The sequence below is a fragment of the Rhinolophus sinicus genome, chromosome 1 (genome assembly GCF_057876585.1).
Source record: "Rhinolophus sinicus isolate RSI-liver-muscle chromosome 1, RSI-T2T, whole genome shotgun sequence".
Lineage (NCBI taxonomy): Eukaryota > Metazoa > Chordata > Mammalia > Chiroptera > Rhinolophidae > Rhinolophus > Rhinolophus sinicus.
In genome coordinates, this window is record NC_142501.1 from 118,561,714 (window position 1) to 118,577,924 (window position 16,211).

At 37.7% G+C, this 16,211-nt stretch overlaps 1 protein-coding gene across 1 annotated transcript in view; it reads right to left on the reverse strand.

Annotated features, from left to right (window-relative positions):
- The window catches only part of CUBN (cubilin), a 245,413-nt gene that overhangs the window by 139,735 nt on the left and 89,467 nt on the right, over positions 1-16,211 (reverse strand). The window contains exon 29 of the mRNA XM_074324816.2: positions 2,001-2,182. Coding sequence (XP_074180917.2) covers positions 2,001-2,182 — 182 coding nt within the window. The remainder of the gene's footprint in view (positions 1-2,000; positions 2,183-16,211) is intronic.

The following is a 16,211-nucleotide window of genomic DNA, read 5'->3' on the forward strand; positions in this document are numbered from 1 at the left end:
TTCCTAGTGCCTGCATCCACTCAGTGAGGGCATGATTTGAGAACCCCATTTCTTTTCAAGGAAAGAACGCACTTTGTAGTTAAGTAAAGTTCCTAAGTGTTCAAGTTCCCTATAAAGTACATGTCCCTCATTTTGATATCTCGTGCACTGCTCACTCTACCTTCTTGTACTGGCTTACGAGTAGTACGTGGCGTGTTGAGTGGTGGGTGCATTCACTGCATAGCTCTTCTCTTCACTATCTTTGTGGTCCCTGAAAAACGCACTAATCTGTTTGAGTCTCTGTTTTGACAATGGTAAAATGGGGACAAAATCTGCACTCTCCTTTACCTCACAGGATTATTGAACATTCAAATGGGAAAATGGATGTCAAAATCCCTTTATAAATCACTTGAAATGTGTTGTTATTATGGCGTGTCAGTCAGAGATTTGGATGCTTTCATTCATTCCGTAAATACAAATTGAGTGTTTACTGTTTTGCCAAGTACTCTGTGGCCCTAGGGGTATAGCAGTAAAACAAAACAAAACAAACAAACAAAACCAAAAAACCCACAAATATTAATCCCCCATGGAGTTTAAGTTCTACTAGATAATAGAACCCTTGTCATAATGTGCTATAACAGTCCCTATTGCTGAGGTGATAGGAGTTTTTTGTGTACTGGACTCCATTAAACTTTGCAAATAGGCCAAAGTTCAGGATATATATATATATATATATACATATATATATATATATGTATATATACATATATATATCCTGAACTTTGACCTATATGCAAAGTTTAATGGAGTCCAGTATACATATTACACATATTATATATAATGTATTTTGTTATATATATATATATATGTATATACATATATATGTGTGTGTGTGTGTGTGTGTGTATATATATATATATATATATATATATATATATATATATATATAAAACCGTGTTTCCCTGAAAATAAGTCCTAGCCAGACCATCAGCTCTCAGCTCTAATGCATCTTTTGGACCAAAAAGTAATATAAGACCTGGTCTTATTTTAATAAAATATAGGACCAGTCTTATTTTAATATAAGACCAGGTATAATATAATATAATATAATATAATATAATATAATATAATATCTGGTATAATATAATATAATATAATATAATACCAGGTCTTATATTAATTTTTGCTCCAAAAGACGCATTAGAGCTGATGGTCCAGCTAGGTCTTATTTTCAGGAAAACGTGGTATATACATCCTGATGACCAGATTCCTGCAGTAAAAAGCTGATTACAATAGGTCCTCCAAGGCCATCTTATTTATCTGAGACAAACCCTTTGCAGCAGTGTTGCAGTAGTCTTATCTTCACACGCCTCACACTAAGTGACCATGTTGTTTAAAGCTTTCTGCAGCAGATGCATTTCGTGCCTGGCACCATGCGGACCCCCTCAGGCTGCAGCTGCGGTGGGCACTTCCTCTGCTTACTGCCACGACCTGTCCCAGTGCCCACCTTTTGTCTACACTCTGTCTCCCCATTGCCTTGCTCAAGGGAGCTTCTGCAGACTGGAAGTGTGGGTAGTTACCAATCCCCAGCACAATCCTCCATCAGTAGGGACCAGAGCTGGGGGAACCAATGCATCAGCCTGCTGTTCTTAAAGGGATGATTCTGGGGTGCAGTCCTCAAGGGCCCTCAGAGGGTCCCAGCAGGATTAAGCCCACGTTGCCCACAGCGGCTCCACTCAGAGGCTCTTCCTCCTGCACCCTCTCTGGCACCTGCTTCCCACATCACCTCCTGGTTAAACGGCCTCCCACTGAATCCTTCAGGCACTGCTTGTGGAGAAACCCAAACTGAGACGTCAATCCATTTGTCTGTAAATGTCACCCATGAAGGGCTGATACTGATCAAAATGTCTAGGAAGAGAACAGTGCTCTGAACACAGGAAAGAACTGAGGGATTTTTGCAGAATGATTTCCAGGCCTACCCCAAATTTTGGAACGTGCTGAAAAGCAATCTAAATTCCTACCTCCAGGACGTCAAACTTGCAGCTTTCGTGATACTCCACATCAAAGTCGTGGATGGTGAGCTGAACGCTGCTCCCAGGGGCTGTGCGAATGTACCAGATACACTCTTTGTTGGGGGGGTACGGGTTAGGGTATCCGGGGCTGCTGAAGGAGCCGGTGGCCCCAGACAATTCCGCACCACAACCTGTTAAAACAGCGAGGCTCAGTCAGTCCAAAGTGGGCATCAGCCACAGAGGAAAATTCAAAAATCCAACGAACCAAAGATAATTGAAAACGCACATGCCTAATTTAGGAGAGAAACCGTAAAGTTAGAATGAAGTTAGAATTAAGCAGTTATAAAACAATGAGGAAAAATTTGTGGCTACAACTTATTAAATTTATTCTTTTTACAGAAATATATTGATTATATCATTTGGTGCAATAATTCTCAGTCCTTATTCTTATCACATCAACCCTTTGGTGATGTCTTCAAAATATTTTAGATTTTTCTCGTTATTTAGGTAAGAATTTCATAGTAAGGGGTACACTGGACTGTGTGAGCAGTGTTAGACAGTGAGCACCATGTCTCTCCATCTTCAGTTTCCGTGTATTTAATACATTATTTCTAAGTCCTTTCAGACCTAAGATCTAGAATTCTAAGTGCTAAAATTCCTCACCTTTGTACGAGAAACTGTAGGAAATAAAAACATGTATATGTCCACACAAAAACCTGTATACAGATGTTTATAGCAGTTTTACTCAGAATTGCCAAAACTTGGAAGCAATCAAGATGTAGGTGAATGGATAAATACACTGGGGTTTATCCAAACAATGGAATATTATTCAACACCGAAAACAAACGAGCTATCAAGCTACAGCAGACATGGAGGAAACGTATATGCATACTAACATGGGAAAGAAACCGGTCTGAAAAGGCTACATACTGCATGATTCCAACTCGATGGCATTCTGGAAAAGGCAAAACTATGGAGACAGTGTAAAGACCAGTGGTTGCCAGGGGATTGAGGGAGAGAGGGATGAATAGGAGGGCACAGAAGATTTTTAGGGCAGTGAAAATACTCTGTATGATACTATACTGGTGACTATATGTCATTATAAATTTGTCAAAACCCATAAAATGTACAACACCAAGAGTGAACCCTACTGTAAACCATGGACTCTGGGTGATATGACATGTCAATGTAGGTCCATCAATTGTAACAAATATCCCAGTCTGGGGGTGGGGGTGATGATAATGGGGGAGGCTGTGCATGTGTGGGGACCGGATATATGGCAATTCTACTTTCCATTCAATTTTGCTGTGGACCTAAGACTGTACTGAAAAATAGTATATTAAAAAGTAAATGATGTGGTGTGTGGCGATATGGAAGATGTTAAAAACAGGGGCACTGGGGGCAAGGAGCATATCGAAAAATCTCTGTACTATGTGCTCAATTTTTCTGTAAACCTAAAACTGCTCTACAAAATAAAATCTATTAATAAAAAAATTTTTAAAAAGTAAATGATGTAGGCCCTGGCCAAGGGAACTTACATCAGAACACCAAATAAACAAATAAACAAAAACCAGATATGTAAAACACAAGCATAGAAAATACCACAACATATGCTTTATGAATGTTTATATATCATGCCCCAGAAAGTGATTAAGGCAAATCATTACCACAAATAAGGAAATGCTGCAACATGTGGCACATTTCAAAAAACTGTTACCACTGAGTGCTTAGATGTGTTTCACAAGTATTTCGTATTTGAATACTAAGAGTAACCACGTGACACAGGTAGTGTGATTATCTACATTTTTCAAAGGAGCAAATCAGTGTAAACAGAGATGAAGCGACTTGCCCGGGTTACCTGGCGTGTAAGGGGTGGAGTCAGGGCATCAGTACAGGTCACCTGGCCACGCCACAGGACTTAATTCTTACATTCTACAGATTCACAGTCTATAGGAACTCAGACAGAAATTTCAGAACGCAGAGGGAGAGAAACTTTATGGAAGAAGGAAAATTTGAGGAAGGCTCAAATTTTAAAGACAAAATTAGGAAAAAAAAAAGAGAGAGTTTATCTTATTTTCCAATAGCAATTGTTGGTGATAAAAAACAAAAAACGTTGTTTGCTCTGCTAACATATCTGGGCCTTCTTTTCTATTTTTTCAGAATATTCTTTATTGGTTGGTAAATTGTTCCAAGCACCTACTTTTATTCTGCATCAAGGCTTCTCATGTTTAAAAATGATAGTGCCTCCTAACTCCATTATGAATACATGTGCATTTTCACATTATTCAATTCAACCGCTGTAACTTAAAACGCAAGACACTAAAGTTGAGGTTATGTCTACTATCCACCTTATGCAAATCTATCCTGTATGATGAGCTAGAAAAAAGTTTTTCAGAAGTTCAAACAAACAAACAAAAACAAACAAACAAAACCTCTCTATACATAATCTCCACTTAACTAAAAAGAGCTGTGGAGAACTCTAAGAAGAATCTTGAAGCAGTAAAGAAATACGATTCCAGCTCAACATGCTACCATCTAGAGTTGCCAGTTTCCTGCTTTCATTTGAAAGTCTCCATGTTTTCAGACTTTAAATTTGTTGCCCAAGTCAGTATCTTTCCTATGGCCTTTTATTTCTGGTTAAAGCCCTGTGAAAAAACTGTTTAAAATTAGACGTACGCACATTGTTTATAGACTGTGGTGAATGTTAAAAAAACATAAGTACCATGAAAAATTAGAAAATATTTTTCTCACCATAACAACACATGGAAAATATTCCTGAAGCCAAAATCAGCACAGATTGTATATATCCTCAGTACCACTGCACACATCCAGGGAGCACCAGACACAGAGTATTCCATCAAATGATGCTCTCTAAGATTGTGCAATGTATTTTAGTAAAAGGTGCTCTATGTTAGGATAATTTTAAAATACGTTATAGATAAACAAAGCATTCTGTTACCCCAAGTTTTTAAACCTTCATCTTCAGCTTTTATGGTTCTTGAGATTATTTGTATCAAATTAAATAATCCAATGGAAAAAAAATCTTTGGAGAAAAATACTCTGTGGCCAACTAATAAAAGAGAACAAGGAAATGGAAGCTTGGATATTTCTTCTCTTCATTTTTATTCAGCTTCAGTTCACCAGACAATCTAACTCATTTTTTTTTTTTTTAACCATAGTTGATTCATCTAAAAATCTGCACAACATTTTTCCATTGTCTTTTCCAATTGTTTTAGGTTTCCTTGTAAATTCTTTTGCAAATAACAGGATGCTAATACCCTTTAACTAACTAGTCACTGTAAAACTGGAATGATAGTATCAGATTCTTGGCACTTAGTGATGCTTTGAAAAATTACAGTACTTATTTTATTTACCCACTTACAGCTCTTAACACCCACAGTGTACTTCACCTAAGATTTTAAACAAACATAAACAAGGTTTATGGAAACAGCAAAATTTTACTTTTAGGTAAGTGATGTTCTCTTCTCATCAACAGCACTTATGTGTGTCTTCCAAGGAGAAATCCCAATATTATTAAAAATGACACCCTTTTGGTGAAAAATATTGTGTGGTTGTGAGAAGGAGAGAAAAACTGTTGGAGCTTGAAAACTCTTCGAAACTTTCTTTTTCTCCTTCATGATCTCACTACCTTTGAAGTTTAACATATCAGAAGGTAAGAACTTTGATTTAAAAGTTCACATCAAATGAGAATAGTATAAATTATTTTAGTGATGTTTTATGGTAAAAACCTATAAAGTACTGGAAAATAAAGTTAATTTTGATAATTATGGTAGAAATTTAATTCCATCTTTGAATTTCTAAATTTTGAAAGAGATAAAAATTAACTTCCAATTCCCATTCATTCATTTATTCAATAAATATTTGTTGAGCATATGCCACACGTAGTGCAAACCATTCTGTAGTAGCCAGGTGTATTTAATGTCTGTTTTTTAAAAATCCATTTTTTGACATAAAAAGTACCATTATCTCATGCCCTCCTGCAAATCATTAAATTCTTTGTGCTTTCCTTCAGTTTGCAAAGAGTAATGTCAATAAGTTTTGATTTGAAAAAAACACAACCATTGAAATGTTTTATCCTTTACATGTTAATTGGTGGTAGGTTACAAAGAAGAATAAATTATCATGTTGAGTTGCTATAAGACACCTTTAAATTTGTTAGTTTTGGCGGTACAAAGTTAGCATGATTCTTTTTTGGTACAAATTTCCGGTCCACAGATGAGAGATTTTGATTAGGGTTGAGCCAGTTATCACTTCCTGTCTTGGGTAGCATCACTTTTTCCTAGACTTTGGGATAATGTGACAAATGCGTACTTGGTATCAGGCAAAAGAAAATATGTCAAAATATATATTTGAAAAACTGAAAAAAACAAATAATGTCTGTTTTTCCTATGCTGTTTTTTAGTGACAAAGGAAAACATATTCACAACAAAATTAGGAAAATTTCTATTAATAAAAAAAGTTAAATATGTAATAAATTATTAGATGCCTTGTTTCATAAATTCAAGCTATCATTAGGCCAACAGTGAAATATTAGAACATGAATTTGGAATTGTAGAATTGTGGATAAAAATAAAAAACTATACATTCACACCAAGAGCTGAACTTTTTAAACTATAAATGAAAGCAAACAATTATAATTCATAATAAGTAGCTTTTTTATAATAAAAATGTATACTGTGAATCTTTTGAATTGTATGTATGCATTGTTTTCCACTTAATTAGCTGCAGCAAAGGGCGTCAGTTACAATATAGGAAAGCGGTTTAGAACCTATATCAAGACATACTATCCCATTGTCAGTCAAAAGAAATACCAAGATAATCCAAAAATCCTACTGTGTATAATTCTGAAGAAGAGAAATGTGTTCTAAATGCTGAAATGAATCATAAGCTAAACAATGTAATTCTGCCTCATCAACAATTTCTTGTTCCTGTTGGGCAGCAAAGTTGTTCATTTTACTTGATTTACTATCTCTATACCTCCTGTGGTAGAGACAAGATTTGTTTTTATTTTACTTTGAATAAAGATTGTGGAATTCAAAAAACATGTTTGGTAAGCTGCTTTACCTATGTAGTTGTTGTCAGTGCTGCTGATGTCTAATATTGAAACCTTTCTACATAAACAAGTATCCGAATTTTACTGTCCTATTAAATTTAAATTTCTGGATGGCCAGGAACAGGAGAAAATGTTTTGTTCACTGCACAATTTCCCTTTGTGTGGGGTTTAAGATTGACAATCTCTTGTTAAAATGCAGTTTTTCCTGAAGGAGTCACAGAAGAAAATCTGTTTATAAATCTATCTCACCATTTTGGAGATGGGAACAACAAGGCTTCTAGAAAATCTCAGGGGTCTATATTTCATTTAGAGTAAGAAAATGGTACAGACACATCTGCAAATATTAAAACAAGTGAAACTACTGAGAAAACACACAGTTTTGCAGGCTGTTCAATAACTTTAAAATAGTCATGTCATTGTCAGTGCTGTCTGTGATGTTGGGTGACCAGGGAGTCAGAGAAGTAGGAAAGAAAGATGGAGGACAGGCAAGGCTGGAGATGAAAGAGGTTATATCAACCGATAGCTATCAGGAAATAAAATAGGAGGTGACATTTAGACTCCCAATATCCTCTTCATCTTCATGGTACCTGTCTGGTTGAATGAATAATAAAACATAAAAGAAATAGAGACATTTTCTATAACTGGGCTTCAGTAATTTAAAATGGAGGACAATGACTTAGGAAAGAATTTCAGGGGTCTACATAAAGACAATGATTACATGATGAAAACATTAACTAAGGAGTGGGCAATAGAGTGATGATAAAGAGTTTTGAAGGACACACATTTAGAAGAAATAGAGATAGCAGCTCTTTGCATCCAATTGGAAAGAGGAGAATTTCATGGAGGAGATGACCTGATTTCAGAGTTGCAGAATTTACATGTTGGGTTGCAAAACTTTTGGAAATATACTAACATATCAAATAAAGCATAGGCTGTGACATAAGACAAAACAGATTCTAACCCTGGCTGGGTTACTTCTTGGATAACTAATTTAAACTTTCTAATCCTGAATTTCTTCATCTGTAACAGAAAGTATTTAACCTCATAGGGTTGTTACACAGATTAAATGAAATAACCAAAGTAAGGTTTTTAGCCAAGTGTCTTGCATATGATAACCATTGCATATATTCTGTATGTTGTAATTTAACAAGAGTTTATCTAAACATAGGATGAGATTAGAGAAAAATTTGGAGCTGGAAAAGGAATTACCATAGCAGCTGAAGAGCCATCATGAAAAGCTGATGAGAGGTAAGAAATCAATTGTTCATTAAGCTACAATAAGGATAATTCATATCTGTATGGCAGTTCACAGGTTTTCATAGTGTTTTTAATAAGCACATTACCTTATTTGAAATTCACAACTACTCAATGAGGTATGTAAGAAGGAGCATGTCAGGCCCATTTTAGGGATAAGCAAAGTGGGGCTCAAGAAAGCTGCTGGACTTGCAGCTCACATAGTGAACAGCAGATCTGGGCGCCCCCTGCCCCCCCACCGCCCCAGTTCTATGTTCTCTCCATGCCTTGCTGGGCACTCCAGCCCTAAGGCACTGGAATGGCAGCGCTAAACACTGCCCTCATTACTGTTCTGTCCATCTACTGAGGACAAAACATCACCATGGCAACCTGAAATACATAAATAAAGCAAAAATCTTTTTCATTTAATTTGAGGCAAATCTGACAAAATCTAATATCGTAACATCATTAGACATCAGACGAACTGGAATAAAATAATGTCCTGAAGAGAATCCTATGCTGTTCTGTTTTAATTAATCTTTACCAAACTTTTAGCACTGGTAACTCATCATCTATTTGATTCTATTTTCCTCCAAACTCCCGGTCATGAGCTGAGAGGAAGAGCTTACCTTATCAGCAGGAAGCATGTTGATCTACTGAACTCATAACAAGGAAGACTTACAAGCTGTTGCTAAACCTGTTTACTTATGAAGATATTTTAAATCTTTCTCACAGAAGGATTCAGCTAACAGTTTTACTCTGGTCTAAAACAAGCAAGGAATTTTTTAAAAATTTTTTATATTAAGCATGATCTATATACGTTCTATCTTCAAGGTTTTGGGATGTTGTTTTTAAACGAAAAAGCTTTAATAAAAACAAATTGGCAATGAAACAGCTAAATGGAATCAGGGGCACTGAGTTTTAAAGGCACATTCTGTATGTGCCTACGATTGCTCCAATGCAGTCAGCTCTTTACACTTGGCGTTTCATTTTCCTGAAACTATGTTCCACAAACCGATAGCACCAGGAGAGCTGCCAGCTTGGAACTGACCCGGCCCGCCACGGCTGGAAGAACAGGAACGGAGAACGGCCCCAAAGAGGACATCTTCATGTACTTATCCTCTAATTTTAGAGGAAAATGCCTGAGAAATTAGCTGTCAATATTAAAAACAACTTGAAAAGCCGAAGTGCAGTAAAAGGATATATTTTGAACATTATGAATGATGGTGCTCACATGCTTCATGAAAATGATTGCGTTATACTTTACTAATTGTTCTATTATTTCACTGGTTAGCCTGATCGCCCTCCAAAAGGCAGCATATGTGAGGGCGTGGGGTCACAGGGACAAGCTACCAAGGACTCTTCTGGTAGGGCAGGTATGATGCGAAATAGCAACTAAGAGCCAAGAATTGGGGGAAGATCCAACCAAAGGCAAAGCTGAAATATTTTCTAGAGCACACAGGACTCAATTCTGACAGAGCTATGAGATATGCAAATGACTAAATTAAGGGGATGTTGAACAGAAACTTTCAGGTTGGGGAGGGCGGTGGAGGTGGAAAGGAATGTGAGATCCTTAAAATGGTCAAAGCTGTCCAAAGGTGACTGTGGCAGGTATGAGAATCACTAAAAGTCAACAATTCCTGGTTTCATTTTACCAGTTAATTCCCTAACAGTCTAAAAGTGTATGCCACTCTCCGGGGACAGAGGCGAAAGGCAAATGACAGGTAGCTATCCCACAAAGAGAGAAAACTACAATTAGAGCACTCGAGCACTTGTCCTCTCTGAAGACACGGCCAAGGAGGGAGCCCCAGGAATCATCTGATTGTAAGGATTTGCAGATGAAGTTTCTGGAGGATTTTGTGGGTTAGCAGTTATTCCGTGAGGACAGAGACACAGCTGGAGCGATCATGAGGTGAAATCAGAGAAGAAAAATCAAGGGATGAAAAGACTAAGGAACATGAACTTCTCCTGAAGAAAAAGGAAGAAGAACGAAGACAAAACATGGTGACTCCAGGAGAGGAGAAAGTTGTCAAAAGCTGCGCAGAAATTCCTGTATTGGGTTGAAATCATATCCACCAGAAGCCTGTGAATGTGACTTGTTTTGAATGAGGGTCTTTGCAGATGCTATCAAGTTAAGAGGAGGTCATACTGGGACAGAGTGGGACTGACATGCAGTACAATTGGTGTCCTTATAAGGAGAGGGAAATTTGGACACAGAGACACAAAGGGAAGAAGCCCATATGAAGATGGAGACATAGATTAGTTACAGATCTGTAAGTCAAGGAAAGCCAAGGTTTGTAGCAACCAACAGAAGCTAGAAGTAAGGACGGATTCTTCCCTAGAACCCTTGGAGGGATGTCCCTGCTGACACCTGCATTTTGGGACTTTCAGCCTCCAGAACTGTGAAAGAATACATTTCTGTTGTTTTAAGCTACCCATTTTAAGGTATCTTGTTATATAAGTCCTAGGAAACTAATATACTGCCATTCTTTTCCTGAAAAACGAGGTAGCCAAACTCGAAGGCAGGCAAAAAATGATAGCAACTCTGAGGGTAACATCTGAAGGAGTGGGGGGGTCCCTAAGCTCCCCTTACTCCCTCTTGTACTGATTACCATCCATTCATCACATTGGGTTTAGATGATGTTTGGTCAAAGATAAGACAGATGGTCGTTTTAGTGTGTTCAGGCTGTTTTAACAAAAGACCGCAAATTGGGTGGCTTAAAACAAGAGAAATTTATTGTTTGTTTGTTTCTTTGTTTGTTTGTTTTGGGGGTAGATGAGGGTCCCTCTGGGTCACAGACCTCACATGATACGAGGGGGTAACGGAGCTCTCTGGCACCTCTTCCATTAGGGGCACTGATCCCAGTGAGAAGGGTTCCACCATCATGACCTAATCACCTCCCAACACCCCACTTCCTAACACCATCACCTTAGGAGTTAGGTTTCAATACGTGAATTTTCAGGGGTACAAATGTTCAGACCCAGCAAAGTCTACTGTTGAGAAAACTAGAGACAAACTGAGGGTTAGGTATCACATTAGGAGGAAATATGCAAACTCAAGAACTAACGGTGGGGGCCGGCCCGGTGGCTCAGGCGGTTGGGGCTCCATGCTCCTAACTCCAAAGGCTGCCGGTTCGATTCCCACATGGGCCAGTGGGCTCTCAACCACAAGGTTGCCAACTCCTTGAGTCCTGCAAGGATGGTGGGCAGCGCCCTCTGAAACTAAGATTGAACATGGCACCTTGAGCTGAGCTGCCGCTGAGCTCCCAGATGGCTCAGTTTGTTGGAGCGCGTCCTCTCAACCACAAGGGTGCCGGTTCAACTCCCGCAAGAAATGGTGGGCTGTGCCCCCTGCAACTAGTAACGGCAACTGGACCTGGAATTGAGCTGCACCTTCCACAACTAAGATTGAAAGGACAATAACTGACTTGGAAAAAAAAAAAAAGTCCTGGAAGTACACACTGTTCCCCAATAAAGTCCTGTTCCCCTTCTCCAATAATAAAAATAAAAATAAATAAAAAGTAAAAAGTGGCTAAAATGGTAAATTTTATGTTAAAAAGAAGAAGAAAAAAGAACTGACGGTAATGATTTTTAGCATTGAGGAGTTAGCAAGGGTTTAGAAGGTTTCATCTTCCATAAGGACTTCATCCCAGTCCCAGACTTTCTGATAATCATTTTGTCGGACTGATTTCCATACAGCCATAGATATGGAGTAGAGTTATCTATTTTCAATGATAGGGACAGAAAAGGGCGGGGGGAGAATAAGGTCACAACATGAAGTTAATGACTTGGAAAATAGATACAAGGAGCTCAAAAAAATCAATGCTGTCCATAGTTATAAAAGGACTTTGAAATTGCTATATAAGTTGTCATATGAATATTCAAAGTTAAGCTTATCATAGCTATCTTATCCTCTGTGATGTGCTGAACCTGACTATCAAAGTATTTTGCATGAATACACCATTAAAGAGGAGTGAACCCAGTGTAGCCATATTTTAGTATTTTTCACGTACGGTAAGATAAACTTTAATTTCCTGTATATGAAAGGATAAAAATCTTTCATTTTGATCCAGAAAAGTATAGCAAATCTTGTCATCTTTTCATTTTGATTAGCTGTATCTTGACCTCCCAGTCTACTCATTCCCACCAAATTACAAATTCCCAGTAGAAACTCTTTGCTTACAATTTAGGAGAAATCAATCAATCAATCTCACTCAGACATGTTTGAAATATTGAAGATTTCAGAACAAAAGATATGAAAGTAGTATAAAAATATCTTCCAAGGAAATGAAATGAGACCAAGGCAACTGGACTAATTCCCCCTAATCTAAGTAGTCATGCCAAAAGCTACTTTATGAAATGCCCCGAACACAGGCAAAAACAAGGAAATGTGTTTTCTTTATGCAATTTCCAACTTTCAATACCCATATTTCTATTTAAAAATTTTCATTCTAAGCCTGCTTTCTTTCAATTTAATTATTTTGGTACATGGCACTCTTGCAAGGAAAAGCTCATCAGTCCTTCCTCCCCTCCCCTCCACCCCACCCCAAGTTCCTTCGCTTGTCTTTTCCCCACTCTCCACCTTTCCTTCACAGCGAGGGTTCCCCACATCACAAATGGACACACGTGAGCAGCCCCATACCATGCCAATGGTCGATGGTCGTGATGTCTGCTGACCCTCCAAGCCTGAGCCATGAGATGGTTTTCTGTGATTATAGCACCAGGGGGTACAGCCCCTGGCAGGGAAAATGCTGCAGGCATCCAGCCAGCCAAAGTCCTCAGCTCAGAGGAGGCAAAACTCTCTGGCTGGGCTACTAAACGAATCAAATCCTCAAGTGCTCTACTCCATCCTTCATTGATTACCTCGGGTCAAACCAGTCTATTTGGGGGATCGTTACCCTTTCACTCTTCACCTTATTATAACTCCTCTTGTACACTAGTTTGCGTAACTAAACGTGGTAACAGATTCGGTGATCCCTGCGGTGTGTCCCAGCTCAGAAGCCTATGATTCCATCAATGACACACAGCCACTCCAAAAGAAGAGCACTGTGTAACTAAGTAACAAAGCAGATACTGTGCTGGAGCTCAAACATCAACTATTTTGAACGAGCCATTTGCGAAGTGGTGTGCTTCCCCCCATTACTGCTACTTGAACTTGAAGAAAGAATGAATTGTGTAGTTTAGAGGGGATATCTTGGAACCAGAACAATATTTACTTGGGGGAAAAAAAAAACTGCATACGTTCATTTTGAAACATCAATTTTCCTCGTGGGAATTTATTTACAAAATTACCTACTATGAGCTCTAACCTTCTCTGCCTTACAATATCATATAATGTGTTTTTGCAATGAAAAGTTGCAGAGAAAAATTACTTGTTTTAGACAGAGTGAAGCTATTAAAGCTCAGGCACCACACACTTGGTTTTGTGTCATGATTCCATCTCTTACTGGATTTGTGAGTTTGAGGAAGTTACTTAACTTCTCTAATATTCCTTCTTCAGTTTTCTTATCCATATATGGGGATGGTGATGCTTATTGCAGAGAATTATTGGGAGGAGACATGAGATAATATTTTCAAAGCACTAACCGAAGGGCCTGGCATATGGTATCATTTTTTAAAATAATAACATCAAGTGTCATGTTTTTTAAATGATAACATCAAGTGCCATTTTTAAAATGACATCAACATTTTTAAAATGATAATGTGATTTTCAAATGACATTAACATTTTTTAAATAATTACTTGGTCCAGTAATAATAAACAAGATGTCAATTAAATCAATGCACTAAGCACTTAAAACATATCTTAATTCACTCCTTACATGACAACACGGTTTATTTTCATCATAATTAATGTTTTAAAATAAATTTAAAATTACATATAGATAGCAAAATCAATATTTTTTAGCTTGTGATGAGTCTGTAAGTATAACCAGAAGGGGAAAATATCAGGGACACAGTAAATTAATGTCATTACTTATATGGAGAATATAAAATTCTATTACATCTTCTAGAATGTAATTACTATCAGTGCCACGGAAGGCTTGCATTATTTCCTCTGAGCACACAGTGGCATACAGGTAAAACAAGTCCTTGGATATGTAATGTTAGAGATAAATATGGCAATATTTAAGTAAATACTCAAAAAGAGAAACCTCTGGGGACAAAAATTAATGTTTTACACTGAACATCATGTTTGTTCTGTGCAGGTTTAGTCATTTCTGGCTGCTACAAAATTTGAAACTATGAAAGAAAATGTGTGGTTTGTTTTTTCATGTTGTACGAAAAAGTGTGGAATCCCCTGGAAACTATGCGCAATATCTATCAGGAGGGATGTTGTTGCTAGGGAACCAGAACACAAACAGAAGATTCAAGAAAGGCCTTTCTTTGCCCAAATCTCAAGGGCGATTACAAATTATGCAACATATGATTTGGGAAGGTCATGGTTGTTTGAGGGTTATTTTTTTCTTTATAACTGTTTCAAAGAGAAGCAATGGAAACAGAACTCCATTTTTTTTTTTTTTTTCAAATGACATGGGAATTGGGACTCCTAAAGGCCGTTACTGGTTACAAGGCTCGAAACCAACATTAAACGAAGGTCAACTGTGTGTATGTGTATTTTCTGCCGTCGTCAAGGAGGCAAATAATGCCACCATCTCGTAGCTTTTCCACTCATTGTGAAATGTCTGCATACGCCTCTGATTATTAGGACCTTGCTGGGAAGGTTCCGGAGCCAAGGTAAAAAAGGCTACATGATTTTCTTAGTAAATTATTATCCCAATTTTACAAAGGTGAGTGAATTTATGAACAGATTTTTAAACAGTAGCGTCATCTATTGAGAACTTCTTTGTAAAACAGACATGTGAGAATTCGCCATAAATAAAAATCAGACAGAGTATCATCACGCAGAAGTCGGTGCTATGGTCCTACACTGAGACCATATTCATTTCCATTTTCCAGGCTTAGAATTTTGCTAAGAGTATCACCAAGATGAAAGTTCAAAATACCGGACAGGCTGAAGGGGCTAGAAGAGCAGGACAGGATATAGTATCTGTGTATGTGAAAGAAAGCCTAGCTAGCATGTAGGGAAATAAGGTTTAACTTAAACTGTTTCTTAAAAGTTTCTATTTTATATAAATTTGTACCCAAACTGAAAAGGACTTCTTTATCCTTTATCACACTATATAATAAAGCAATAAACACTATGTGATATAACAAAACACTACACAATAAAGCTATCCCAGGAGTCTATGTCCATTTGTCTATGCCAAGAGATTGCCTACAGACTTACTGAAATGAAGGACACATTCTTGATGATAAAAGAGGTTACTTTAGAGGCCAATGGGGACAGGTGTTTTACCATTTCTCTCTGTGACATTATATCAGCACGTAGCAGGAAGTGACACTATGAAAGTAATTCATCACCAGAAGAGAAAAAGGTCTCTGTCTGAGATGAGGACCAGACGGGGTGATTCACTTCCCCCCGCCCTTGTGAGCATGCCCTGGGATCTTTGCAAACCACAATTCATAAAATCACTTTCATTGTGAACATCATACCTTCGTATAGCTGTGAATGTTTGCACCGTGCGGAAGCAAGGCTCAGGACAGACAAGAAATAATATCCATGTTCTTGCAGTGGTTCTTAGCAATTGGTCTCTGACAACCTGCCCTGCCTCAGCTTCTATCACTCCCTTTAGCTCAGTGTTTCTCGACAATTTTTGGTTCATTATTGCCTCCCTAAGAAGCCTTTTTAGATACTTTTTCCAAAATTCTCCCCCATGAAATTTTAATATCACAGATATACCATAAATATATACATACGTATATGTATATATATTTTATGCTATGTATTATATATATGTGTGCACTTTATACATGAAGCTTAAGATTTTTTTCACCCTCCCCAAAACTAGT